General features: G+C 46.2%; 2 protein-coding genes across 5 annotated transcripts; one reads left to right on the forward strand and one right to left on the reverse strand.

Annotated features, from left to right (window-relative positions):
* Positions 1-729: 729 nt before the first annotated feature.
* Positions 730-14,411, forward strand: SLC10A1 (solute carrier family 10 member 1). The gene is made up of 5 exons (XM_004584603.4): positions 730-1,085; positions 7,442-7,652; positions 10,904-11,082; positions 12,453-12,649; positions 14,308-14,411. Exons 1-5 carry the CDS (start codon positions 730-732, stop codon positions 14,409-14,411), a joined length of 1,047 nt encoding a protein of 348 aa, XP_004584660.2.
* A 3,945-nt stretch (positions 14,412-18,356) lies between these two features.
* SRSF5 (serine and arginine rich splicing factor 5) lies at positions 18,357-23,184 on the reverse strand. 4 transcript variants are annotated; one of them, XM_012926739.3, is made up of 8 exons: positions 23,030-23,184; positions 22,274-22,418; positions 21,660-21,730; positions 21,428-21,526; positions 21,102-21,171; positions 19,778-19,851; positions 19,272-19,382; positions 18,357-19,177 (listed from the first exon to the last, which is right to left on the reverse strand). In XM_012926739.3, exons 2-8 carry the CDS (start codon positions 22,397-22,399, stop codon positions 18,889-18,891), a joined length of 840 nt encoding a protein of 279 aa, XP_012782193.2. In that variant the 5' UTR covers positions 22,400-22,418; positions 23,030-23,184; the 3' UTR covers positions 18,357-18,888. The 4 variants fall into 4 exon arrangements, with proteins under 4 accessions (XP_012782193.2, XP_004584497.2, XP_012782192.2 ...); XM_004584440.4 differs by having other exon boundaries at positions 18,357-19,174; positions 23,026-23,178; XM_012926738.3 differs by having other exon boundaries at positions 23,026-23,178.
* Positions 23,185-27,411: the final 4,227 nt, after the last annotated feature.

Genomic DNA, 27,411 nt, shown 5'->3' on the forward strand with positions numbered 1-27,411 from the left:
GCTCAGCTCCCTGTTCATTCACCTGGGAAGGCAGTAGAAGATGGTCTGGGTGCTTAGGCCTCTGCCACCCATGCAGGAGACCCAGATGGAGTCTTCAGCCTGGTCCACCAGCATCTTGTTATAGACAATTGGAGATTAAATCAGAAGATGGAAGATCGGAGGGGGTGGGGACGGTGTATGTCACTCCAGTTTTCAAACGAACAAACAAATGCTTCAAATAAATAGTAGCCCATGGAACAGGAGCAGGATACCTTCTCCCAAGGGAGAAACTAAGGCATGAGAAGCTGAACCAGGAGTAGGAGCTGCAAGGAAGGGGCAGGGCTTGACACCAGCTAGCGCAGGTTCTGCCTGGGTGCGCAGGTCCTGCCTGGGTTCCCAGGCCCAGGTCACCTGCACAGCAGGTTCTACGGAGGACAAAAGGGAGAGATAAGCCCTCTGCCCCTGGAGAAGGGCCAGATGTGTGGCATCCAGGAGGGAGTCAGAGGTCAGGTAGTCAGGGTGAGGCAAGGAAGGCCAGGCAGATAAGCCTCTGGGTTCTCTCTCTCCTCTGAGGCCACCACCAGAGAGACAGCTCCATTCATTGCATAATCCTCCTATTTGTCCAGAGCTACATTTTGTCCAAAAACCTCTCTGTCCGGACAGGCAATTCAAGAAGGCCTCCAGCAAGGACAGGCTGAGGAAGGGAGCTGACAGAAGAATCACGGTGGTCTTGCGGCGCCCCTTGGAAGCATGGAGGCCTACAACCAGTCTGCATCCTTCAACTTCAGCCTGCCACCCAACTTCGGCAAGCGCCCCACCGACCTGGCCCTTAGCATCATCTTGGTAGCCATGCTGCTCATCGTCATGCTCTCGTTGGGCTGCACCATGGAGTTCAGCAAGATCAAGGCTCACTTCCTGAAGCCCAAGGGGTTGGCTATCGCCCTAGTGGCCCAGTATGGCATCATGCCCCTCACCGCCTTTGTGCTGGGCAAGGCCTTCCAAATGAGCAAAATCGAAGCACTGGCCATCCTGATCTGCGGCTGTTCACCCGGAGGGAACATGTCTAATCTCTTCAGTTTGGCCTTGAAGGGGGACATGAATCTCAGGTAGGACTGGGGATTAAGAGGGTACATGTTGTAGCAGGGTGGCAGTGCAGGTGTCCCATTTGAGGGGAGGAGCTGGGCTAACACCAGGAGAGAATGTGCTGGGGCACAGGTGGCATGGGGAAGAGGGGTTGGGTAGACACAAGGGGAGGTGGCAGCTGAAGTTCACTGGCAAGCGTTTATGCTGGGCAAAGGCTGGAAAGCTATCTTTGCTTAACAAACAACACAAAGGGGCACCCAGAGGCATCCTGCCCAAATCTGAGAGGCATCTCAAGGGGGCACAGGGTTGCCTTAAGGGAGCATTGAGTGCACTCTCCTATGATTTGGGGGTGAAGGGAGCAGGCACAAGCTGTGAGCTTTGAGTCCAGAGAAATGACAGGGATCCAATCAGTTCCTAACATCATCAGGAAGATCAATGTGTCTCGAGAACCCTCTGGGCACCTCAAATTTCTGCAGCACAGGCAAGAGATTGCCACAATGATCCCAGGGAGATAGGCCATCTAGAATATCTGGTCTCCAACAGCCTTGCCTTGTACTTGCCCTGTACTCATGCAAAGGTACAACCAAGTAGACCCTAGAGTGTCCAAGCACCTGTGCAGGTTACGCTGGGCCTCAGCTCAGCCAAACAGATAGGAAGAAGGCAAGCAGCAAGCATAATGAGGAGGGATCTTCTCCCAGGAGCCCAAATTCTTCCAAGCAGGTGGGGCTCAGGCTACGAATGTCTCCCAAGGGACAGTTCAGAGCTGTTCCAACCATCTGTGTGCAGGCTGAAGCAAGCTCACCAGCAAAAGATCTTGCTTTATTGAAGTTTGTCTCTCCAGCCAGTTTCCTCTGGGTCAATCATCAGTGGAGATGTCATTCTAATCCTGGGCTGATGGTGGGATTCAGAGGATTTCTATATCTCTGTCCCTGAGTAAACTCCACTAAAAATACTAACCATGTGTGAAGGCCTTTGCTATACAAAGTAACGCTGGCTTAGGTTTTTGTTTTGCTTTAAAGATTTATTTGAAAGGTAAGGCTACATATAGAAAAGGAAAGACAGAGAGAGACCCTTCAATTTTCTGGTTTACTCCCCAGATGGCTGCAACAGCCAGGGCTGGGCCAGGCCAGAGTCAAGAACCAGGAGCTTCATCCAAGTCTCCCACATGTGTAACATAAGCCTAAGCACTTGGGCCATCTTCTGCTGCTTCTCCCAAACCATTAGCAGGGAGCAGAAGTGGAGCAACCAGGACAGACCAGTGCCCCTACAGGATGCTGATGTTGCAGGCTGAGGCTTTACCCACTACACTACAGCACCAGCCCCAACAATATCATAGGCTTTTAAATGAGAAACTCAAGCAGGAGCTGAGGCTTGCTGAGACCTGTCATGCTCTCAGTCCATGTGACTCCTGTCACTGAGGCCACTGATGGGCAGAAAGGTGGGAAGAGGGTGGTTGGCTTATGCTGTCTGCCATGGGAACATAAGTTCTTTCCATGCCTCAGCTAATCTCTTGCTGCAAAATGAGCCCTGGCCTGTGGGCAAGGCTTGTCACAGACCCCTCCATCCCAAGAAACCCAGACTATCTTAACTGTGGTGTAGGAGGCAGCAGGGGAAAGGGTATGCTAAGGGCTTTGTGTGGCTGCAGAGGCAGCAAAGCAGAGGGAAGCAGGGACAAGAGGGAGTTTTTGAGGATGGGTAACCAGGTGTCCCAGTGGGCTCTAATGAGGCATCTCCAGCAGCGTCTCCATCCCTGTGGTCCAAGGTCCCCACGAACCTGAGCCTCTTCAAGTTCAAAAACATGGCGCTCGTACCTTCCTGCTCAAGAAACCTCTTGTCCAGGTACCTAAGGGCTATCCCTCTCCCGGCACCTGAGACCCCAAGAACAAGGTGGAAACCTCATCCTCTATCATCCTTTGCTGAACCTAAATCCCAAAGGGAGCTCAGGGGGGAGTACTTGTTACCTGGATTATAATCAATTATAATTGTTACCTGGCCTTGATCATGAGCAGCAGCCGGCTCTTGCCCTCAACACCCAGACCAAGGTGTGTTGGAAGAAGCTCTATCACAAGATGAGGAAACCAGCTCTGAGACGCTCTGTTGAATGTGAGTGGCTCCCTAGTCTGTGCTTTCGGATGTCTTCAGGCCAGCATGTCCAAGAATAGCGTGATCGGAGGCTAGAGGCAGAGGCCCCACACCTGAGCAGAAGGCATTCCTGGAGAAGCTGGGTCCATGGCTATCCCAGCTTCCTGCTTTTCCAAATATAGAAATTCCATTTGCATCTGAAATTTCTTGAATTTCTACACTTTGGCAACTTATATTTTTGCTTGAAATGATGGTGAGAACCAAACTCTGCCTCTCAAAATGCCAGATGGAGTTCAGAGGTCCTTCTGTGTGTACTTTCTTAATGCACAACACTCTCCAGCATCCCTTTTAAAGTTAGGAGGAAGTCTGGAGACACCGATTCAATTTTATGTATTTTTTAAAAGATTTATTTTTAATGGAAAGGCAGACTTACAGAGGGGAGAGGCAGAAAGACCTGTCACTCTTCAAGTGGCTGCAACAGCCGCAGCTGAGCTAATCTAAAGCCAGGAGTCAGGAGTTTGTTCCAGGTCTCCCACATAGGTGCAGGGTCCCAAGGACTTGGGCCATCCTCTGAGTCGAACAGCCAGGACACAAACTGGTGCCCATATGGGATCCTGCCGCCTGAAGGTGGAGGAATTGCCAGCTGAAATATTGCACAGCCCCCAATTTCCTTTTATATTTTAAGTCTGGGGAATTTAAGTCTAGAGGCAGCCCTGGGCTCCCTCGGTCTATTCATTTGTTTCCCAGCTGTAGTGAAGCTGAGACAGTCGAGCCACCAGAGCCAGGCATACCAGTTCCTTCACTAGACAAGTTACAAAAACTGCATGAGTCTTGTCCATCAAGTCATGGTGGCCCATCAAGCCACAGTGTGCACGGTTTGTTGGGGACATGCTAACAGGCACTTGGCCTCCTATGATGGCTTCCCAAGTACTCTAGATTCACATGCCCCCAACACCCTACCAGACCACAGCAGAGAAAGAGCCAACAGCTACAGGGACAACAGTCACCAAAGGAGTCCCACCAGTCTCTCCATCATGATGCAGGAAGCCTAGCCAGGAGATGAAGCCTCTCCACCTCTGGGACTCTCCAAAGTTGCCCACTTCTCCAGGCACCCTGAGGATTTCCCCATAGTCCTCTCAACTTCTGCCTCCAAGGCCTCCATGGACAGAGACTCAAAACCAGTCCCTCAAAAAAAGTGTCCAGATGTCCAAAAGCCCAGTCTGAGCAATGCTCAGAGAACTCAAGGAGGAATTAAAAATTAACTCGAAGTGCCACTTGCTCCAAGACCATGCTTCCAAATCTCGGGTATCTCCCACCCCTGTCCCTCAGTGTCAATTATGGAGTGCAATGGTTGCAGACACTGGCAGGTTAGTGGTGGTGCTCCTTAACCAGCCCGCAGCATTTGGGTGTTTTGTGACACAGAGTCCCAGAGCAAACTCCAAAAGCCAAAACAAGCACGGCATGACTGCTCTAGCACACCAAAGCAAATACACAGGCTGGCCCTCCTGTGAGATCGATAGCTAGCACTATAGCTCTGTGTCCCAATTTCATTCCCCTCTATATCCCAAAAGGAGGACCTCTTGGAATTTCATATTTGTCATTTCTCACATGTCCAAAAATAAGATACCATGTTTGCCTGTTTAAAATTTGACAACGTGAGATAAGCATGGGACTAAGATACGGTATGCATCTGAAGTGCTATAGTTTGGCTCATGATCCCCCAGGGTCACATGTGAGACCATATATGGTTAAAACAAGAGGCTGGTACCTTCACTAGGTACCACTACTTGCACGCTAGGTTAAGCCACTACTTGCAATGCAGGCATCCCATGTCAGAATCCCAAACATCCAGTGCCTAAACCAGCTGAAGATGGCCTATGTTGCATAGGACTTCTGCCAGGCATGTAGGAGGCCAGGATGGAGTTCTGGACACTTGGCCTTGCCCTGCCTGGCCCAGTCCAGGAGGCTGCAACCATTTGGAGAATGAACAATAATTTAAAAGTTTATTTCACGGCCAGTTTAGAAACTCTGATATATTTACTAGCCATCTGAGCATCCATTCTTGGAACAGCTTCATTTTCGGCTTGTCTACGAGATTGTTACACTGGGTTATTATTTGCAAAGTTGTTCACCTATGTTGCAACAGTCTATTTAGAATTTGCGGCTTACCTTGACACCTTGATAAGAATGTCAGTTAGTTAAATCTGCCAGTATTTTTCCAGCATGGATTATGTTTTAAGAAATCTTTTACCATTGACAAAGTGACACAGTTATTCCCCTATATTTTCTTCTAAACATTTTAAATGTTTAGTTTTCATGTGGAGAGCTTCAACCTACAGTTTATTTTTTTTTTTTAAAGATTTATTCATTTTATTACAGCCAGATATACACAGAGGAGGAGAGACAGAGAGGAAGATCCTCTATCCGATGATTCACTCCCCAAGTGAGCCGCAACGGGTCGGTGCTGTGCCGATCCGATGTCGGGAACCTGGAACCTCCTCCGGGTCTCCCACGCGGGTGCAGTGTCCCAATGCATTGGGCCGTCTTCAACTGCCCTCCCAGGCCACAAGCAGGGAGCTGGATGGGAAGTGGAGCTGCCGGGGGGGGGGGGATTAGAACCGGCGCCCATATGGGATCCCGGGGCTTTCAAGGCGAGGACTCTAGCCGCTAGGCCATGTCGCCGGGCCCTACAGTTTATTTTCAATATAAACCTACAGTTTATATTGTGATCTATTTTTATTTTCTACATAAAAATACCCAGCTGAAATTTTTCCTAATTTGTAGAACCACTTCACTTAAAAATCAAGTGAACATGAGTTTGTTACTGTGCGCTTTCTTTCACTAGTCTTTGTATCTATCCTTGCTTCAGCATCAAGTTTTCTTAATGATAAAGACTTTCTAATGAAATTTGGTATCTGAAAGGTAGATCCTCATCCTGTGTTCTTGGAAATCGTTAGGCTCTTAGTCTTTAAGTACACCAAAAAAAAACCTTCAACATGAACTCCTATCTATAGATTTGGAGATGATTCCCATTCATAAATACAATATATTTTTTCTTAGGTGTTCTACTTTTTTATTAAGCTCTATATTCCATAACTGTTAGATACATTTTTTAATATCTTGTAATTTTTCTAAGTTGTGTATTCAAATACAAATTTACGTGGCTAACCATTTGTTCCAAGAATGTCAAGTCCCAATTTTTTAAAATGTTTTTAGAATCTCATAGGTCCTCTTTCTAGTTATAATGAAAAAGTCACCAGGACCAAGTCTGTGCTCAGCCCTATCACTGGTGAAAAAAGCAAAAAACAAGAAGTTCAGCTTCCTGTCTTCCCATCCCTATTCTTTTTCTACGTTCTGTTTTGCTGTGCTGCTGGAGGTCCATGCATTGTAAAGGTCATAAGAGAGACCCCAAGTCACCGTTGAAGTTTAAAGTTTGCTGCCACGTTTCTATACGTATCCTTTTCAGACTTAGGAATTTCCAATCTGCCTCTGGCGTGCTTGCTCTTCCCCGCATCTGAACACGCCGCAGCTTGGTGACTTCCTTCTGCACTAACGTGAATTCTTCCTTTGGCCTGAGTTAGCATTGCTGCCTGCTTCCTCGTTCCAGCATCACAGCCCTTCACAGAGTCCCGAAGTGCTACTGTCCTTCCTTTCTTCATGCTGCTGTTTCTGTTTAGGGTCCTTCTAACCTTGGCTGATTTCCCTTTGCATTTTTCTCATTTTTCTCTGCCAGGCGCTCATCCATTTCCAAAGCCCAGTGTCACTGCCTCATACCCAAATGCCTTGGCACATGAAATGTGCTTCATGTAGCAAATCCTTATATCTCAGTTGGACAAAGCTGCTACATCCAGTTATTCCCTAGGCTCTAAATACAACATTTAGCAAGACTGAGCCAGGTACTCTTCCTGGATTATAGTCGGGGTACTGGGAATCTCAGCTTTCTCCAAAACAAGCTGTGAATACAGCACAGCTCAAGCAAAAAGAACTCTGACTGGATCCTTCCACAAGAAGGCACACAAGGACTAAAGCAGTTTGAGTTCTGGGTTCAAATCTGCCTCAATCAATTACTATTAGTGTGATCCGGGCCAACCAGCAACAATTCTAGTGTTCAGCTTCATAGCCAGGAAAAAAAAAAAAAAAAGAAAGAAAGAAAAAGAACCACCACAACAAATACCTAAACCTACTGGGGGAAAAATGAAAACGAAGCAATGACTATAGAGTACCTAGCATTTAACAAGCACCTAACAGTCTGTAGTAACTTGCTCTCTCTCCCTTCTCCCATGTTCCCTTTCCCCAGCATTGTGATGACCACCTGTTCCACCTTCCTCGCTCTGGGGATGATGCCTCTCCTCTTGTACATCTACAGCAGGGGCATCTACGAGGGGGACTTCAAGGACAAGGTGCCCTACCGCGGTATCATGATATCCCTGGTCATGATCCTCATTCCTTGCACCATAGGGATCATCCTCAAATCCAAAAGACCACAATATGTATCCTATGTCATCAAGGTAAGAACCTCTGAGCCCGTCTTAGTGAGCAAACAGGGCAGGGAGCAAGGACACTATCCCAGGGGGTTGGATAAGTTACAGGCACTTCCTCTTTGTTTGCAGGTCTTAAAAAAGAAAGTCTACTATCTATTACTTTATGGAGTTACAATGTACACATGAAACACTTTGAAACACCATATAGTTTAGCTAAAGCACTATTTTCAGAATAAAACCAGCATATTATGCTATGTTAAATTTCATGTCATAATATTAATAGCATGCACCTTCCTTGAGTTTGATATCTGCACAAAGTGAAACATGAGAGAATGTGATCCAACAACTGTACAAGCACAGTGTGGCAGAATGCAAGGTTAGCAAGGGCTAGGGGAGACAAGGAGGTTCCTTGGAAGGGAGGGGCTTGAGCTGGACCATAAAGAAAGGGTAGCATTTGGGGAGGCCTGGGATCAAGTTCAGAGGGCAAACTTGGGGATGAGTGGGGAGAGACCAGGGGAGAAATGGTGCACATATGCCTAGTATTTCTGGAGTGGGACAGGATGTATGGTGAAGAGACAAGGCCACAGTCAGTTTAGAAGCATACTGAGGGTCTCAGGGCATCATGCCACTGCTTCCCACAGAAAAATCTGACTCCTGGCAGATAGTCTGGGCTGTTCGCTAACTTTTCTGAACTCAATCTCTAGGCTGCTAGTCCCCCCTCTCTCACTACTTACCCTGGTTCTTACAAGTTTACATCCTAACACCGGCGGGGGTGGGGGGGGGGCCGCTCTCATCTCTGCCCCCAGTTCTATGCCTTTGGCCCATCTACATGGTTTGGCAATAGTTTAGGATCTGGGACACAGCGGCTGCAAGTCAAGTCACAAGAATTTCTATTTTTGTCCTTGCCCTGTCCCAGTACCAGGACAACAGCTCCCTTTCCCATGTTTAAAGACACGGAAATGTTCTTCCTCCTCCCATTCGCAGCGGAACACCCCACATCGGCCCTGGACTACATCCACCCTGGCTCCCAGGACCTCCCTTTTGTGGATTATGCACCTCCTTCAGCAGCCTTTCCCCTCTTGCTCTGAAACGTATCCATTGGATCTTCAGAATCAGCACTGATAACCGTTCATGTCCTCCTATCACTAACAAAATACACCATGGGGATGTGAGTGGACTCCACCTCAGACAACTCCCTCCCCACATCACTCCTACATCAACCCACTTCCTTCCCAACATGTACTTGCTCCCACCATGCTGCCTGCCAAACTCTAGAGTGACCAGGTTCTCAACAATTGGTCTCAGTTCATCTAAACTGCACCCCGCCCGTTTTCCCACTTGGACTCCCATTCCCCCAGGATCTTAGTCACCATCTGCTAAAACCAATGGACATTGCTCAACGCTTCCTGGACCTGCCAACTGTGTTCCATGAGGCACCATGCCCAAAACCTTTTTTTATTCTCCTTCCATTTCTATGACATCAAACCTCCTGCCCTATCACCTCTCTCCATTCCTTTTCTGACTCCCTAGGGGTTCCTCTGATAGGTTGCTTCTGGACATTTACTCCAACCTTTCTGCTTCTCTGGCCCTCCTCAGCCCAGATCTCCTGTCCAGAAGCTTGGGTCCATCTCAGACAAGCAAATATCTGCAAGCAGTTAACCTCAGAGTAGTCCAGTCCTCACCTCTCAGGATAAAATCCACTTGTTAACTGCCAGATCAAACTGCTAGGTCAAACTGAAAATTTCAATGGCAAGTTTGATATTACCACCAAGTCTTAAAACGTTATTAGAAAATATAAAATGAACATATGATTGAACTGCAAACTGAACCAACACACCACCACTAAAGGTAAGAGCGGAGCCAGCATCATAGTGCAACACATTAAGCTGCCACTTGTAATGCCAGCATCCCATATGAGCAACATTCTTAGTAGTACTAAATGCTCCATTTTTTTAAGATTTATTTATTTTTATTGGAAAGTCAGATATACAGAGAGAAAGAGAGACAGAGAGGAAAGATCTGTCCGCTGGTTCACTCCCCAAGTAGCTGCAATGCCCAAGGCTGAGCCAATCCGAAGCCAGGAGTCATGAGCCAGGGTTGTCCACATGGGTACAGGAACCCAAGGCTTTGGGACATCCTCTACTGCTTTCTCAAGCCACAAGCAGGGAGCTGGGAAGGAAGTGGATCAGCTGGGATATTAACTGGCACCCATATAGGATCCCGATGCATGCACAGCAAGGACTTTAGCCACTAGGTACTGTGCCGGGCCCTGAAAGCTTCACTTCTAATCTAGCTTCCCATTCATGTGCCTGGTAAGGCAGCAGATGATGACCCAATTGGTTCGGACCCTGACACCCACACTGGTGACCTAAATGGAGTTCCGGGGGTCCTGATTCCAGCCTGGCCCAGCTCTGGCTGCTGTAGCAATTTGGAAAAGAAACCAGTGGAAGGAAAATTGTGATCATCTGCCTTTCAAATAAATCAAAGCATTAAAAAAATAATAAGATATAACATTTCCAGTGTTACTTTACTCACGAGCACAAGTAGCCTTAACAAGCATACAAGTTTATCAGTTTAGAACATGTCATTCTCCAAAATACTTCACTATACACTAGTCACTAATATTTTTATTCATTTGAAAGCCAGGGATTTTACAGCAGAGAAAACAGATCTCTCATCCCTTGGTTCATTCCCCCAAAATCCCATAGGAGTTAGGGCTGGGTCAGGTTAAAGCCACAAGCCAGGAATTTAAGCCACATCTCAAGTGACTTAAGCCATCACCTGCTGCCTCCCAGGGTGCCCATCAGTGGGCAGATGGAACCAGAAGCAGAACCAGGATCCAAACCAGTCCCTTTGTGGATGACTGGTGTCCCCACATGACATCTCAACTGTGCCAAATGCCTGCCCAGACCTTATGATGCTGTTATCATTACTGTTATTCTCAAACTCCCCTCGAGAACTTCTTTCATATCCAATTAGCAGGACGTTCAAGGCTTGCCCATCACTTTGCATCTAAAATTACATTATCTGGTTGGATCATTCACTCTGTTTACCAGCTTCATTTCAAACGAATCAGAATTTTCCAGAAGTCAAACCATTCTAAAATAAAGGCTCTTCTAGACGTGAGAAGTTTCAATGAATTTGAAAGCATCGCAGGAATGCATCTACATCTTCCAAACCATGTGCATCCCCTTCCATTTCACGCTGCAGTGGTGTGGGAATCTGCTTCCTGTGTCCCACCCTCCACCCTCCTGATGGCCTTGTTGCGTCTTGTCCAGGCGGGGATGTTCCTCACTCTCTCATTCAGCATTGCCGTCGCCGTCCTCTCTGCCATCAACGTGGGCAACAGCATCATGTACGTCATGACTCCGTACTTTCTGACCATCTCAGCCCTCATGCCTTTCATCGGCTTCCTGCTGGGCTATCTTCTCTCTGCTCTCTTCCGCCTCAATGCACAGTAAGTATTTCTTTAGGTCCCATCATCCCATAGCCTCATCCTAGTAACAGACGCTCAGAAAAAGGATGGGGTGTGCAGAACCTGAAATCTAGGCAAAGCATGTTCTTAGCAATGTCTCCACAGGCAATGAACTTTTGCCTCACAAACACTGAGAAGGGAAGCACCAAACGCATTACAACCCTGTGAAATCCAGACAACAAAGGCCTCAGACCAGCCACACAGCTAGGTAATGGCTAAACAACCCCTACAAAGGATAGATTCTATCTACTGGCCAAGTCCTCGGTGGGATGGCGCTGGACTAACAGTGACAGGTGCTGGTAATCCCCCTCGTTTCTCATTTGTCTTCCTTTTCTGCCTCGGCTTTAGTCCCAAGGACAGAATGGGGTAAGAGCTCTAGGTGACACTGAGCTAAGCTGTGGGTCTTTACCACAGACTAACTCAATTCATAAACACGAATTCCACTTTACAATAGTTGGACGGCACAGTGTAGGAACAATAGGCATTACACCTTAACAGGCAGATGAATGACTTTCCTCTTACAGCCACAGTAAGTAAAAACTTACACCAGACTAACTAGCAACATCCCTCCCCACAAAAAAAAAAAACCTAAGTTATCTTCAAGATAAATTTAAATATCCATTCTTAATGCCATTCTCTGATAATTACCATACATAAAGTAATAATAGACTCCAAAGGCTGCCAAATACCAAGGCACGACAGTATACATCACAATAAATCCCATCAGTACCAAGTATGATCACAATAATCTCCCATCCAACATGCCATGTCTGCTTCTATATTTTAATGATAATTACACGTACTACCTTTGGGATTTTGTGTGTATTATATACAATCATCCCACTCTTCAATGGAAAAACCAGGAAAATGTGTTTGTTGTAAAGAGCATGAGGCCCATTTCAGAGCTAGACATCTAAGCCAAAAATCTTGGAACAAGATAAGGCCATGGACCCGTCAAAACCATCTTCTCTTTTATGTTGGACTCATGGTTGTTCTGTCCAAAATGAGTCAAGGATGCCACCATCCTTTGATTCTTCAGAAACTATTCATTTCTACAAACTTCTATCCGGCAACTCTACACAGCCAAGAAAATCAGAGTTAAGACACTCAGAAAAAAATCTGGCAAAAATTCTCTCATCTGAAATTCAGGGATTCCCACCCTACAGAGTCAAGTGAATGTCAAAACGGACAAGCTCAACTTTTCTTGAACTCCCGTCTACTCCACTTCTTTCTTTTGTTGGACTGTTCAGCTGCAGCCTGGAGTAGCTGTGAGGAAGAGGATAGGACAGCAAAGATGCTCCCTTATGTCCCTTCCGAGTTTACATGGAACTGCATTTCTTTCACTTACACAGGTGCAGACGTACCATCAGCATGGAGACAGGATTCCAAAACCTGCAGCTTTGTTCCACCATCCTCAATGTGACCTTTCCCCCTGAAGTCATCGGACCACTTTTCTTCTTTCCTCTCCTCTACATGATTTTCCAGCTTGCAGAAGGCCTTTTCATCATTGCTGTTTTTCGGTGCTATTTAAGATTCAAGCCTTCCAAAGGTAAGTATCCATCCCTTTCCAAATTCTTATTTACTAGTTAAGAGCCAGTTTCTAGAAGGGACTTTTTAGATGAGGCTTTTCATTCCTAAGTCACTAGTGATAAGACAACAATATGCAAGAGATTCTAAACAGCACCAGCTCCATTAGGTACACCCCATCCCTGCCTTCTAGCCAACCTTCCAACCAGTGGATGGGGTCTGCCTCATAGACCTCAGATGATCTGGGCTGCTCTGTGCAAGGGGAGGAAGCAAAACTGAACCACCTTAGGTATTAGTGACATTAGTTGGATTAAGCCACCACCTGCAATGCTGGCTTTCATATAGGCATTAGAGTCCCAGGTGCTCCATTTCAGATCCAGCTTCTTGCTAATTCACCTGGGAAAACAGCAGAAGATGGCTAAAGTGCTTGGGCCCCCGCACTCTCGTGGGACACTAGGAACAATCTCCCAGCTCTTAGCTTCAACCTGGCACAGCTCTGCAACTACAGCCATCTCAGGAGTCAACAGAAAGTTCTTTCCCTATGTCTCTTTCTGTAACTCTGCCTTTCAAACAATTAAGTAAATCTTTTAAAATACATTATCAAATCTCCACTAAATCCAGAATTCTACCCTCAAAGCACCCTTTAATCCGAATCCTAATCACTAATTCTTAAAACAGGAAACTCAACTCTACAATGCTTTTCTGTAACTTTGAACTCTGAACACAAGTTACTTTCCTAACTATCTTTCAACTGCCCCTTCTCATCAACTTGAGGGCGTCAAGACCTTTTCTAGATGCTACATGTTTACCTAGGGCAAAATATATAACTGTTGCTTGTACAATGTACTACTCTGTCTTTCCTACTTCATACTAATTAAAATATAATCTTAGCCAGTAGACAGGAAGAAATCCATTTTACAAGCTTTGATTCAAAACTACAACATTGTGGCAAAGAATCTTAGCCCACTACTTCCCAAAATCCTCAAGTTGCAATGTCCGATAAAGTTCTCATTCAGGTAAGGAAAGGGATGGAGTTACACAGGTTGAGTTCCTTAGTTCTCAATCAGGCCAGGAATGTCCTCAAGAGGCAATACTCCACAGATCTTTAGCTCTCACACCTAAACAGAAAAATCTCCTTAAATAGACTTCAGAAGTCATAGGAGCAAAACTCAGCCAAAGCAACTTGTCTTTACAGCTTAGGATCTCAGCTTGCTCGTCACAAAACCACTGGTCCCAAGTTCCTGTGCTTTTAAATCCTGTAACCCAGACATGCAACAGGGAAGGCAGACTCCTTCCTGTAAAGCTTCTCACCACTTCTACATACACAGCACTGTAGAACAATGGATGCTGGGGGTAGCTGGCAACTCTCAGGGAAGTGACTTGCCTAAAGATACTCCTTTCTTCCCTCCTTACTCCCAGAATGCAAGTCATCCATCTAAACCCATCATTCATCTCCCTTCTGACTCATTAGAAAATTGGTCGTGGAAATGACTCAATATCCTAATTCATTAATTCTTTTATTGCTAGTTCTAACAGTTTGAATGCAGCATAGGAGGATGGAGAGGTAGACTGTCCATATTACACACGGTAGCAGTAAGCTGGTATTTTTATTTTCAACATGGAACAAACTTTCATTTAAATGTTGTTCTCCCCCACCTTTCATCCATTCTAACTTTACAGATGAAACAAAAATGATCTACACAGCTGCCGCAACTGAAGAACTTCCAGGAAATCTGGAGAATGGCACCGTCAAGGGAGAGGAAAGCTCCCCCTGCACAGACTAATCCCCTCTTTGGGGGCCCGGACTCTGGTCAGCGAGCAACTCAAAGCCAGGGCAGGAACTGCAGGGCAAGGATCAAAGCCACAGCCATCTTGCCAGCCTTGCCCAGCCCTTGGGCCTTCTGCACCATCAAGCCGTCGCCTGGAGGACAGAGAAATCTCCCAGAAAGACTCACTAGCCCTCCCTGTTAGAATTCACTTGTTACTCTAAGGACTTGCTCTTTGACTGCCAGCTCTACGAAGGGACAGACCCAAACTGCCTCTTTCCCCTCCGTCACTAGACCCACACAGGCATTCGGTGCCCGAACGTGACACCCATTAATCAGATACTCAAATCTCATTCCAAGAATTATGAACCGAAACTGAAATAAATGTCCAAGACTACCACAGTTCTTCCACCTAGAATCCACTCCTTCCCTTTTAACATTGCCATTAAGTTTCTAAGACCTTAGCTAGCTATGGCAAGAATTCAACAGCAGGCACAACACAAAAGCAATCTCACAGAGGCAAAACTCCAAATAGCTACTGACAGCCATGTTACAGAACAGTTTTGGAGACCATAATCCCAGGAGGAGAAAACTTCAAAAAGGGAGTAGTTTTACTTCACTAACAGTTCAATACTCGGTGGTAGTTTCCCAACAAACCACATCCAAAAAAAAACCACAGGAGGCCCTGTTAACTACTGCCAAAAAGATTATTTTCCCAGTTAACTCTTTGCAGGTCCCAAGGCTTTGGGTCGTCCTCAACTGCTTTCCCAGGCCACAGCAGGTAGCTGGATGGGAAGTGGAGCTTCTTGGATATGAACCAGCAACCGTACGGGATCCCGGTTGCATGCAAGGTGAGGACTACAGCAAATAGGTCAAGGACTTTAACAACTAGGATACTATACCAATGATTATTAACTCTTGCAAAGAGTTAACGCTAACTACTTGATTTTTTCTCCATTATCAAGTACAAATGAATCCAACATTAAGTTTAGCACATCGGTTTGATCCATGCACGGTCTAACAAGCAGCCAGCACTCAAATCAGCAGTTTGGGTCACATTCTGCTATAAACAGTTCATCTATCACCTTCACATTTACCTATTGGAATTTTCTCAATCACCCGGCCAATGACTTAGTCACCCACAACAAAAAGCAAACTTAAAAAGGTAGAACTATACCTATCTTTGATGGCCTTTATACAAAAAGCTGATGTTATAAGCCAGTGCAGTGGCTCACCAGGCCAATTCTCCACCTACAGGCGCCAGCATACGATTTGGGTACAAGTTCTTACCCCAGCTGCTCCACTTCCCATCCAGCTCCCTGCTTATAGCTTAGGAAAGCAAATGAAGGATGGCCCAAGTCCTTGGGACCCTGTACTGAAGGGTACAGGCGCCTGGCTTCAGATGGGCTAAGCTCCATTACACCCATTTGAGGAATGAACCAGGAAATGGAAGATGTCTCTTCTCTGAAAATCTGACTTCCCAGTAAGAAATCGTACCAACAAAGCTGATGACAAAATACACAGAAAACAAAGGTCACACAACATGATTTGGTCCTAAAATTTTAGAATACAATTCTTATAAGACTTCTCAAATCTTGAATCTAAAAATTCAGGCCAATTTGTTACTTCAGACAGACTTCCTTTTTAAATTCAGTTTTTTTTTCAGATTTATTTTAATTAGAAAGCCAGAAATACAAAGAGGAGAGACAAGAGAGGAAGATCTTTCATCTGTTGATTCACTCCCCAAGTGGTTGCAACAGCTGGAGCTGAGCCAATCCAAAGCCAGGAGCCAGGAGCCTCTTCTGGGTCTCCCACACAGGTGCAGGGTCCCAAAGCCTTGAGCTGTCCTCAACTGCTTTGCCAGGCCATAAGGAGCTTGATGGAAGTGGGGCTGCCGGGATCAGAACCAGGCAAGCGCAAGGAGAGGATCCTCGCCCCAAGGCTACAGCAGTAGGCCCTGAACTGTTCTCTTACAGCCTCTGGTACTAGGGGGCAAGTATGTGTGTGGAGGAGGGAATGATTTCCAGGACAGTCACCGCTATAAAGTCCAAGTATATACTACTACCACACTTGTGCAAGTTTGCTCTTCTATCAAGGGTCTTGTGAACCTTATTGGTTCACAACAAAACGCTAAGTTTTGCTGTAGAAAACTCCACTTCCCCTCAGGTTGATACATATACCAACTCCTGGCCTCAATCTTTTGAAAGAGAACCTAGAGGCTATAAAAATCTCACCTTGATACACCAAGATCCCATAAGGCTGATGGTTCATATCCTACCTCCTTGTTTGTGGCCTGAAACAGCAATCAAGGATGGCCCAAAGCCTTGGGACCCTGCACCTGCATGGGAGACCTGGAAGCAATTCCTGGCTTCGCATCAGCACAGCTCCAACCGTTGGAAGTCACCTGGGGAGTGAATAATCAGATGAAGATCTGTCTCTCCTCCTCTCTGTACACCTGACTTTACAAAAAACAAATCTGGGCCCGCCGCAGAAGTATAATGGCTCAAGTTCTCGCCTTGAACATGCTGGGATCCCATACGGGTGCTGGTTCCACTCTCGGCAGCCCAGTTTCCCATCCAGCTTCCTGCTTGTGGCCTGGAACAGCAATCAAGGACGGCCCAAAGCCTTAAGATTCTGCACCAGTTTGGAAGACCTGGAAGAAGTTCCTGGTTGCTCCTAGCTTCAGAAAGGTGCAGCACCGGACGTAACGGTCGCTTGGGGAATGAATCATCCGACGATCCTCCTGTCTCTCCTCCGCTGTATTTCTGACTTTGCAATAGATAATCTTTAAAAAAAAAAAAAAAAACAGTATTGGGTCCAGCATGATAGCATAATGGCCAAAGTCCTCACCTTGAATGTACCAGGATCCCATATGGGTGCCAGTTCATATCCCCAAAGCCCCACCTCCCACCCAGCTCCCCGCTTGTGGCCTGGGAAAGCAGTAGAGGACCAGCCAAAGCCTTTGGACCTGCACCCACATGGGAAAACAGGAAGCAGCTGCTGGCTTCTGGCTTCTGAGTGGCTCAATTCCAACCAATTCCAACCAATGCAGCCACTTGGGGAGTGAACCATCTGATGAAAGATCTTTCCGTCTGTGTATCTGCCTTCCGAATAAAAATAAACACATCTTTTTAAAACATATGCTTCTTTAGGCCCAGTGCAATGGCCTAGCAGCTGAAGTCCTCACCTTGAACGCACCAGGATCCCATACGGGCACCAGGTCTAACCCCAGTGGCCGCACTTCCCATCCAGCTCCCTGCCTTGTGGCCCAGGAAAGCAGTGGAGGATTGCCCAAAACCCTGGGACCCTGCACCCACATGGGAAACCCAGAAGAGACTCGAGGCTCCTTGCTCCTGGCTTGGCTTGGCTTGGCAATTTCGGCCACTGCAGCCACTTGGCAAGTAAATCATTGGATGTAAGATCTTCCTCTCTCTCCCTCTCTGTATATCTGACCTTGCAATAAAAATAAATAAATGCTAAGACTAAAAAAATGCTTCTTTAAAAAAATTGTATAACCTTGAAGATTCCCATCCAGCTCCGTTTGTGGCCTGGGAAAGCAGTCAGAACAGCCCAAAGCCTCCTAGGTCCTTATTGGCTCAGTTCCATCTACTGCGGCCAACGGGAAGTGAATCCGTGGACAGAAGATCTTCCTGTCTCTCCTTCTCTCTGTACATCTGCCTTTCCAACAAAAATAAGTAAATCTTTAAAAAAAACAAAAAGGGGGGGAAGCATGAGGGTACACAGTACACAGGAAGAAATTGTTCATCACCATTCAGTCATCATTTCTGGATAATTCAAAAAATTCTTTTGAGCATCTTATCACTAGGGTAGAAATGTCAGAAACAAAAAAACCCTTCCCAGTTGCATCCTTAGGATTCTGTATGCGTTGTGTTTTTTAAACATACTGTACAAAATAAGGCATGGGAAGAATAAATAGTGCAGAACTTCAGAAAATGACAAAAGGCAGTTTTATAATATTTTATTATTAATAACAAACAGCTGCTGCACTGTGTCTGTCCTGCAGCTGTTAAAGTGTGAGTAGGACACCCTTAACCCTGACAAGGAAAACTCAAATTCAGCCTTTATGTACAAGCAAATCCAGAGCTCTTTTAAATGTCCAAAGCTGTTAGTTTAATTGAGCCATTAAACTAATTCTGAATTAACATACTTGAATAACCAGGAACTAAAATGTTCAAATTTTTTCTAGTACAAAAAATTAAATTTGCTTTAGTTATAAAAGAGCTCTGTCAATATACACAAATTATATACTTCAGACAGTCACAAAAATGTGAGCAGAAAGCTTATCAAAAGACATTTAATACAATTAGTTTTCAACAACCCCTCAGTGGTCCACATCTACAAAGATATCCAGCCCAACCCAACCCCCTCCAAAGCCCACCCCACAGAAAAGCACATACTTACCAGAATTTTTAGCAAGTATGGTTTGGGAATTTGTTTTTTTTATAAAAGGCCCCCTGGGCAAGTTATTTACAGTTTAGTTGCCACTGTCAACTGATCTGGACCTGGACCTGGACCGGGATCGGGACCGGGACCTCTGGCGGTCCACAGATGCTGGAGACTTCGATCTACTTGAAGAACCACGTTTCTGGCTCTTCTCAGGCGGAGACCTACTAACAGAACGAGACTTGCTTCGGCTCCGGCTCCGGCTCCGGCTCCTGCTTCTTGAACGGCTGTAAGACTTGCGACTGCGGGAACGGGAACGGGACCGGCTACGAGACCTAGAGGAACTCCTGGTCCGGGAGCGAGACCTGCTTCTTGACCTACTATGAAGAGCAAGGAAAGAAAATCAGAGTCACAATGTGACAAACCCTACAAATCCATTAAAGGAAACTTCTGATTTAAAATCATTAAAGATACCTGTGCCTTTTGCTGCCTTCAATTAGCTTTATTTTTCTCCCATTTATTTCCTTTCCAGAAAGTTTTTCAATAGCATTCTTTAAGTCACCATAAGAGGCAAACTCAACTACCCTAAAATGAAAGGGAAAAAAGAAAAAACCATTTTCAAGATGTATAATCCCAAGGTCTTGCAAACTCTACAACAATCTCAATGAACTGATTCTAGTTCAGTATTGCTATTTCAAGCCTCATTTCTGATGGACAGCATTAGCACTCATCAGAGCCAGGTTCTGGGACCAGGCAATTCTTTCTTGTGGGTTCTGAGGTGTGGGGTGTGGAAATACACACTGGTTTCTGCCTGCCGCAAGCCAGCATCTCCACACACTGCCTCACGTTCTGAGTAGCAAAACTGGCCGCCAGTGGAGAACCACTGCACTCCAATGACAAATCTTCAATCCTCAGAATGTTTCAAGTAAAATGCTTAGGGCACCTTAACAAGGGTTTCACCAACTCTAGCACACACTCACCCTTCATTTAGTTTAGGTCGATGTGCATCCGCAAAGGTTACTTCCCCAGCTTGCCTCATGAAATCTTTGAGATCCTTAACACAAGATAATTGTGTTACGCGGGGTAGAGGAAAGGTGGCACACAAACAACCACATGGTATAAAAACAAGACTACTGAAAGAGAAGATGTTAGATAAAGTACAAACATGGCATTGACCACACTTGTAGTCTATCAGAATTCAAAAATTATCTATGTCAGGGCACGAAATAAGCAAATAGCATATTGCTTTTAAGCAAAATGCTAAGGAAATTCTTATTTTAACATTAAAGTAGTATTAGTCTATACTGAGTTCAGTACAAAGGGGAAAAAAAAAACAAACAAAAAACAAACAAAAAAACCAAAAAGAAACAATACATTTTTAAAGACTAAAGCAGATTTATATTAAAAAAAAAAAAAAAAAAACAGAACATTTACAAGACACCAGTTATTTTGTGCCCCAATGGATGTCATTAAAAAAGTTTACATTACCTTTATTAATATTTCCCTAGGCTAGTCAGGCAGCAAACCATTTATCGGTCGGAGAAACCTTCATGACATAGGCCCGACTGGCTCTTCGCCACCCACTCGAAGGATACTACCCACTCGATGGAAGCCTTTAATCGCACAGCCCTCCCTATCAGCGGACTATGGCGGATGCAGACATGTTCTACTCTTGAGCAGTTACCAAGGACCACTTTACTGCGATCAGGATTCCAACGAACACCTAAGTGCGTATCTTTCGACCAGGACCTCAGGACCTCTTATGCAGAAGCGTTACAGGAAGGCAGCTCTCAACTTAGGGATCAGATCACGTAACCAACGCTCTGGGATCGATCGCTGCAACCTGGCACTTCAAGCAAGTGCCCCGATTACGTCTAGACCGGCAAACACAGATCTAGAGCTGGCCAATTGATCACTGTAGGGGCTGACTGGCAAAGTCAACCAGGCCCAACCAAGAGTGACCAACACAACGATTAGGATAACCCACAGGCACTCCTCGTCAGAAGGCCAACGACACAGATAGGCTGGCAAATAAAGGGTTTAATATTTGGTTAAAATGGATGTTTCAAAAACAAGAAAAAATATCCTCAAAACATTTACATTTCATCAGTAATAATAAAATGTGAAATATTCCCCCAATTACAATTAATTTAATTTTAAAATTACAATTTAATTAAAATAAATTCATTTAATTAAAGATAAAGCTACTTTTAATTTTAAAATATCAATACAACATTAGCTACCCGTTAACTTTAAAAAAACAAAATCCACAATGAAATAACGCAAAACTGCGTTCCAACAAACCTGCCAGCTGACTCTGGAGGATAAATTCTCAACTATAAGTCGATTTTCTGTTCTTACAGGTGGAGCATTTCTGAGGAAGAAAATGAGCATTCACTATGGAAGAAAAGGAGCGCCATGCACACTTCTCGTGCTCAGCCCTGGACAAAACCACGTAATGAGATGTGACAAGTCGTCACGTGACTGTCGGCCACAGTTCTGTTATCGTCTGTGACTCGGTAACAGTGTGCTAACACACCAGCCTAACAGAGTCAACCCCAGAATCACTGTGCGGCTTATGCTTCCTCAGGCTTAAATCCTGCCCCAGCAACCGCCCACCCATCACCTACCGTCTATCATTGCGCGGTCTGCGACTACTGAAACGGTCAGAGTATCGTCCTCTACCTCTGCCACCTCGAGACCGAGCCCGAGCATGCTCAATAGTCACCCTGCAGAAACACAGAAACCACCTCCATTAGACGCCTCCACTGCACAGGAGAGCTGCTGGGGAAACTGCCCTCCCCGGGTCTATGTCACGCTGGGCTTTGCAGAGCTAATCGGCCACAAAACGGAGATACTCACCTCTCACTGCAAAGTTCTTTTCCATCAAGTTCATATACAGCATCATCTGCATCCCTGGGATCCTCAAATTCCTAGAACACAAACATTGAGATGCTTAACACAGACTGGCCCTGTCAATGCCACATACCGGGAAGCGAAGACACTTGCTGCTATGTGTCTACTCCCAAATAACAGGCGTCCCCATCAGTTAAACACACCTTGGCAACAGGAGACTAGATTTTCTACCATTATCTATACCTACAATGCCACGACACACTTAGATTTGTAACTGTTGCTCAAGGACTACACTACTGATAATGGGGGGAAAGTAGAAAACGAAGAAAGAGGGGGATCCTTACATCCACAAAACCTTATCACCAAAGCAATAATTATCATGTGATTTAAACATCAGACGAGAATGGAACAGCACATCCTAGAGAAACTTCCATACAGACACACCTGACCAAAGAGGATGGCTGGCAGTGTGATCCAGTGAATTCATTCACTGGCCTGCCCTCTCGGAACCATGAAAAAAAAAAAATTAAAAAAAAAAGATTGTACCTGGACACAACGCTGTTCACGCAAAGCTTAAGCTAGTTAACAACAGAGCGACGCACCTGCTTCTCAACACTTACCACGAAACCAAACCCTCGTTTCAGATCAATATCCCTTATCCGTCCATAGCCCTTGAAGAACCTCTCCACGTCCTTCTCCCTGGCCGCTGGGTTTAGCCTCCCGATGAACACTCGACAGCCGCTCATGGCGTCGGGCTAGCGAGTCCTGTCGGAGGGGGTGGGGGTGCGGGGAGCAAACAAAAAAACAAACAAAAAAAATTCAACCAGGAGAAGACGGTGAAGACGGGCGCAGGGAGAGACAACGGGGGGAGGCCGCCGAGGGCTTTTACCCCAACCGCACGGCCAGGCAGGCGAGCGCACGACCCCCGCAGCCCGCAGCCACCGCAACGCCCACTGCCGCCGCCCGCCACTGCGCAGCCGCGCGCCCCCGCCCCTCCCGTCTGCCGCAGTTCGGAAAGGCCGAGAAGCGCGGGCGGAGTGCGGGAGGAGCGCGGGCGGAGCCCGGCCCGGGCCCCGCAGCCCTGCAGCCCCGCACGGCCGCCGCGTCAGCGCGGGGCACGGCGACCGCAAGATGGCGACGAGGCTGGCGGCCAGGCCCTCCACGGCCTCCCCGGCCCTCCCGCCTCCGCGGGCTCCCGCTCACGCCCTGCCCCGGCCCGCGGCTCCGAGGGGCAGGAAGGGACGGCCGCACCCCGCGGTGCACCAACGACCCACAGCCCCAGCGCCCACCTCGAGCCGACGCCGTCCTCCGCGAAGGGAGCGGCCCCGACCACCCGCGCGCCGTGGAGAAGCCTCAAAGCGAAGCCACTCACCTACCGGACAGCAAGCTTGTGCAACTGAGCCGCACGGAGGTCCGGAGTCTGCCGCTGAGTCGTCGAGCTGCCCGCACCCAAGCAACTCGTCTGCGTCTCTCGACAACTGACGCACTTCGGAGCTCTGGCGTTCCACAAAATGGAGGGTGCGTCCTCGCGTCATTTCCGGACCCGCCTTCCCTGGGCCCCTGCAGGGTCACCCCGTTGGACCGGGAACCGGAAGTCTCCCTGAGTCAGGGCCAGGGGGGTCTTTCCTTCCGCGACCCCGCGGGCGACCCTCGGTCTGCAGGTCTGGGTGGGCGCGGGGCCGGGCGGGGAGTATCCGTTGGAGACGTTTGCATTCTCTTGGGGCGTGGAGTTCGCTTCATCATCTTCCCTTTCGACCCGTTTCTAGATCCAGAATTTTCTTTGGCTTACCCAGGAAGAGTAACAGAAATTCGAGCTCTGCAATTCGGCGTAGCCCATAAGGTTGCACCCTGCGCAAGGGTGCTGGTTGCTCCCCAGGGACGAATGGTTTAGTTGTAGTGAGAAGATCAAAGGAGCAGAATCTTTTTTTTTTTTTAACGGAAGGTTTTTTTGAGTGATGATGTCTTTACATGGGGTAGCAGCGTGAAGACAGTTTTGAATTGAGTTCGGAATCTAGTTTTCTGCCACTCTGCAGCTGAACCGCCTTGGAGAGCTTTCCGGCTGCTTTTCAGGTCCAGGTGGTATTTGCGTAATCCTCCCTGTTGAGGTTTCTGGAATGAAACGTGAAAGCCGGCAGATTTTCGGCAACACAATTTATGTTCCGCTTTTAAAGTGAGTGTACAAAATGACAGTCCACGTATGGTAGCCCCAGCGATTTCCCAATAAGGTTGATAGGCTTAGGTGTGAAGAAATTTTTTATTCAATCCCTTTAGGTGGAAACCAAGGCATTCCATTTTTTTGAGAAAGGCATCTACTTGGGGAGTGAACCAGCAGATGGAAGATCTTTCCCTCCTTCTCTCCATCAATCTGCCTTTCCAATAAAAATAAATAAATCCTAAAACACACACACACACACAGAGCTATCGCTGCCTCTGACCTCTGGGGTCCTCAGGAAATTGGGATGAGAGCATGGAGAATTTGTATGGGGCCAGCTCTTCAATTCACAGTTATATGTGGAGATTAAAGAATCTCACAGGGGATACAGCGATGTTAGGAAGTAATTTATGCTATCAGATTAAGGATAGATTTCAAGATACATAATTTTTTTTAAATCCTATTGCCATTCAACCAATATTGGCATTTTGAAATGCGCTTGTTACCTATGGTGCTGGTTTGCACAATACATAAACCACCACCCTGATGCCAGCATGCCAAGCGGTTGCCAGTTCTAGTCCCAGTGCTCCATTTCCAATCCTGCTCCCTTCTGATCAGCTGAGAGAGCAGCAGATGGTGGCCCAAGCTTGGGCCCCTGCCACTCGGAGAGGAGGATGGACTTCTAAACTCCTGGCTTCCGACAGAGGTACCGTTTGTACAGCGAACCATCAAATGGAAGATTGTTGTCTCTCTCACTCTTTCCCTCCTTCTCTACACGTCTGCCTTTCAAATCTATAAAAACAAAAATAGGTGTTGTCCTAACCCAGTTTTTTTTTTTTTTTGGATTTGCATGGTTTCTGCATAGTGAAAAAGAAGTTGACCTTTCAATTATTATCTAAATTTAATAGTGGAAGCCACCGCTCATCATTTCACTCACTATGTATCATTTGTGTTGCAACCAGAGTCATGTGAACAAGATTTATTGGAAAACAGAGACAATGTACATCATCCAAAAAAGTTGTTACCCTCAACTTGCAGTAGTGTGCTATTTTTCAGGACTAATTTTATATAAACCCTTGTCATTAAAGTCATTTACTGTTTAAAAAAATTTTTGGTGAGTTCCACAGAAGTAATTTCTCCATAATAGTGCTTAGTGATGCAATTTTAAAATAGTTGCCTTCTCTGATAGCTGGTGTTTCCTTTACTGCCTAATGTCTTGTCCCCAGCCTAGAGTGTTGCTTCCCACTTTCTCCCAAAAACACAGTCATCTCTCAGCAGAATTACTCTGCATCTTATGTGATTCTGCAATATTTGTCCTCTCTCATCAATCCCTAATCTGTTTTATATTAACAAAGCAATATTCATCCTTACCATAAATACCAATAGTAGGGAAAAATAGTTTATTTATTTTTATTGGAAAGGCAGATTTACAGAAAGAATCTTTTGTCCACGGTTCACTCCCCAGGTGGCCACAATGACCAGACCTGAGCTGGGCTGAAGCCAGGAGCCAGCAGCTTCTTTGGGTCTCCCACATGGGTGCAGGGTCCCAAAGCTTTGGACCATCCACGCTGCTTTCCCAGGCCACAAGCAGGGAGCTGGATGGGAAGTGGAACAAAAGGGACATGAACTGGCACCCACGTGGGATCCCAGTGTGTGCAAAGTGAGGAGTTAGCCACTGAGCCTGAAAAATATAGATCTGGATTTGCGTAACCATTCTTTTCTCCAGGTCATTCTTTCTGACATTAATGCTTCAGGAAAATGACTTGACATCCTTTTCCTAAAACATCCAAGTGAATAGCAAAACTTAAGGAGAAGAAGATACAGAGAAATCAAATTTTAAAATAAACACAAGTGGACTGATTATCTCTGTCGGAAACTTTCAGCATAATTGTGATATGTTTCACTCACTAAAATCCTGATTTCCTCTGACAAATTATGACCTATGTACCTCATCCAGCCTCTCTTTTTTTTTTTTTAAGATTTATTCATTTTATTACAAAGTCATTTATACAGAGAGGAGGAGAGACAGAGAGGAAGATCTTCCATCCGATGATTCACTCCCCAAGTGAGCCGCAACAGGCCGGTGCGCACCGATCCGATGCTGGGAACCAGGAACCTCTTCCGGGTCTCCCATGCGGGTGCAGTGTCCCAATGCATTGGGCCGTCCTCGACTGCTCTCCCAGGCCACAAGCAGGGAGCTGGATGGGAATCCGGGGGCTTTCAAGGCGAGGACTTTAGCCGCTAGGCCACGCCGCTGGGCCCCATCCAGCCTCTCTTACGGGTATTTTTCTGGCCTGAGAATGAGGAAGATCAAAAGAGGAAAAGTGCTTGGTGACACATGGAAATTATATAAAATCCAAAGAGCAGTATCCAGAAATAAGGTTTTTGGTTAACAAACCCCCTCCTATTCATTTACTTATCCTCTATATATGTTGTGTTGTATACAAAGTGGGGAGGGGTGGGGTTAACCTGATTGGGTCGGTCATGGGGAAGCATTTGAGACACCTTTATGAAGTCAGATTCAGAGCACCTAAGCTTTTTCTCCTTTCCATTCCTTTTTGTATTACTGAATTCGTAGCTTGAATATTTGTCATGCCACTTTGTTCCCCTTAAGCCTCTAAACTCTTAGGTTAATGTTTCTAAGAGGATGGATGTTTTTAATCCAATTGTGATACAATTGCAACCTTTTGGGTGCCCATTAGCATGGATTAGATCTTGAGGGTGGAGCCCTCATGATGTTTTCCTGGTGGCCTTTTTTTTTTTCTTTGCTAAGAGAGTGCATCCTCACTGTTGGCATGGGAGGTCCTGCACCTCCAGACTTTGCCAACAAGGATGCTAACACCAGAAATTTAACCAACAGGACCTGCCCAATCTTGGACCGCAAACCTCCAGAACCGTTAGTCAGAATCCCTATTCTTTATAAAGTAAGCTGCTTTAAATATTTCTGTGCCACCAGCTATGCTAATCGCCAGTATAAATCCTTCCGTGAAGGTATTAGCAAGTTTCTTAAATGAGAACTAAAACTTGGAAAGACTATCCTTTTCTGCCCAAGCTATCCCCACTTTCTGATTTTCTCAAGTTTTCACCCACAGATATGCACCTGGCCTTCCTGTGATGTCCACAGTGGCCTCCAGACACCCCAGGAGCAGGGGCTGACGTTGCAGCAGAGCAGGTAAAGCCACCACCTGCAACACTGGCATCCCATGCAGGTGCTGGTTCATGCCTCTTCTGCTCCACTTTTTTTTTTTCTTAAAGAATTATTTTTATTGGAAAGACAGATTTACAGAGAGAAGGAGAGACAGAAAGATCTTCCATCCTCTAGTTCACACCCCAAGTAGCTACAACAGCTAGACTTGAGCTGATCAGGAGCCAGGAGCTTCTTTGGGTCTCCCACCCGGGTACAGGGTCCCAAGGCTTTGGGCCATGCTCTACTCCTTTCCCAGGCCACAAGCAGGGAGCTGGTCCAGTTCTCTGCCCTTTCTTGTTAGCTCAGTAGCCATTCCTTGCTTTTCCCTTCTCGTTCTCAAGCTACCATTTCTTTTTTCATTGCAGTTTTCTATGGGACAAATGATCCCCATACTTCAACAGCATAAAACAGCAAGCATT

The sequence above is a fragment of the Ochotona princeps genome, chromosome 26, assembly GCF_030435755.1.
Source record: "Ochotona princeps isolate mOchPri1 chromosome 26, mOchPri1.hap1, whole genome shotgun sequence".
Classification (NCBI taxonomy): Eukaryota; Metazoa; Chordata; class Mammalia; order Lagomorpha; family Ochotonidae; genus Ochotona; species Ochotona princeps.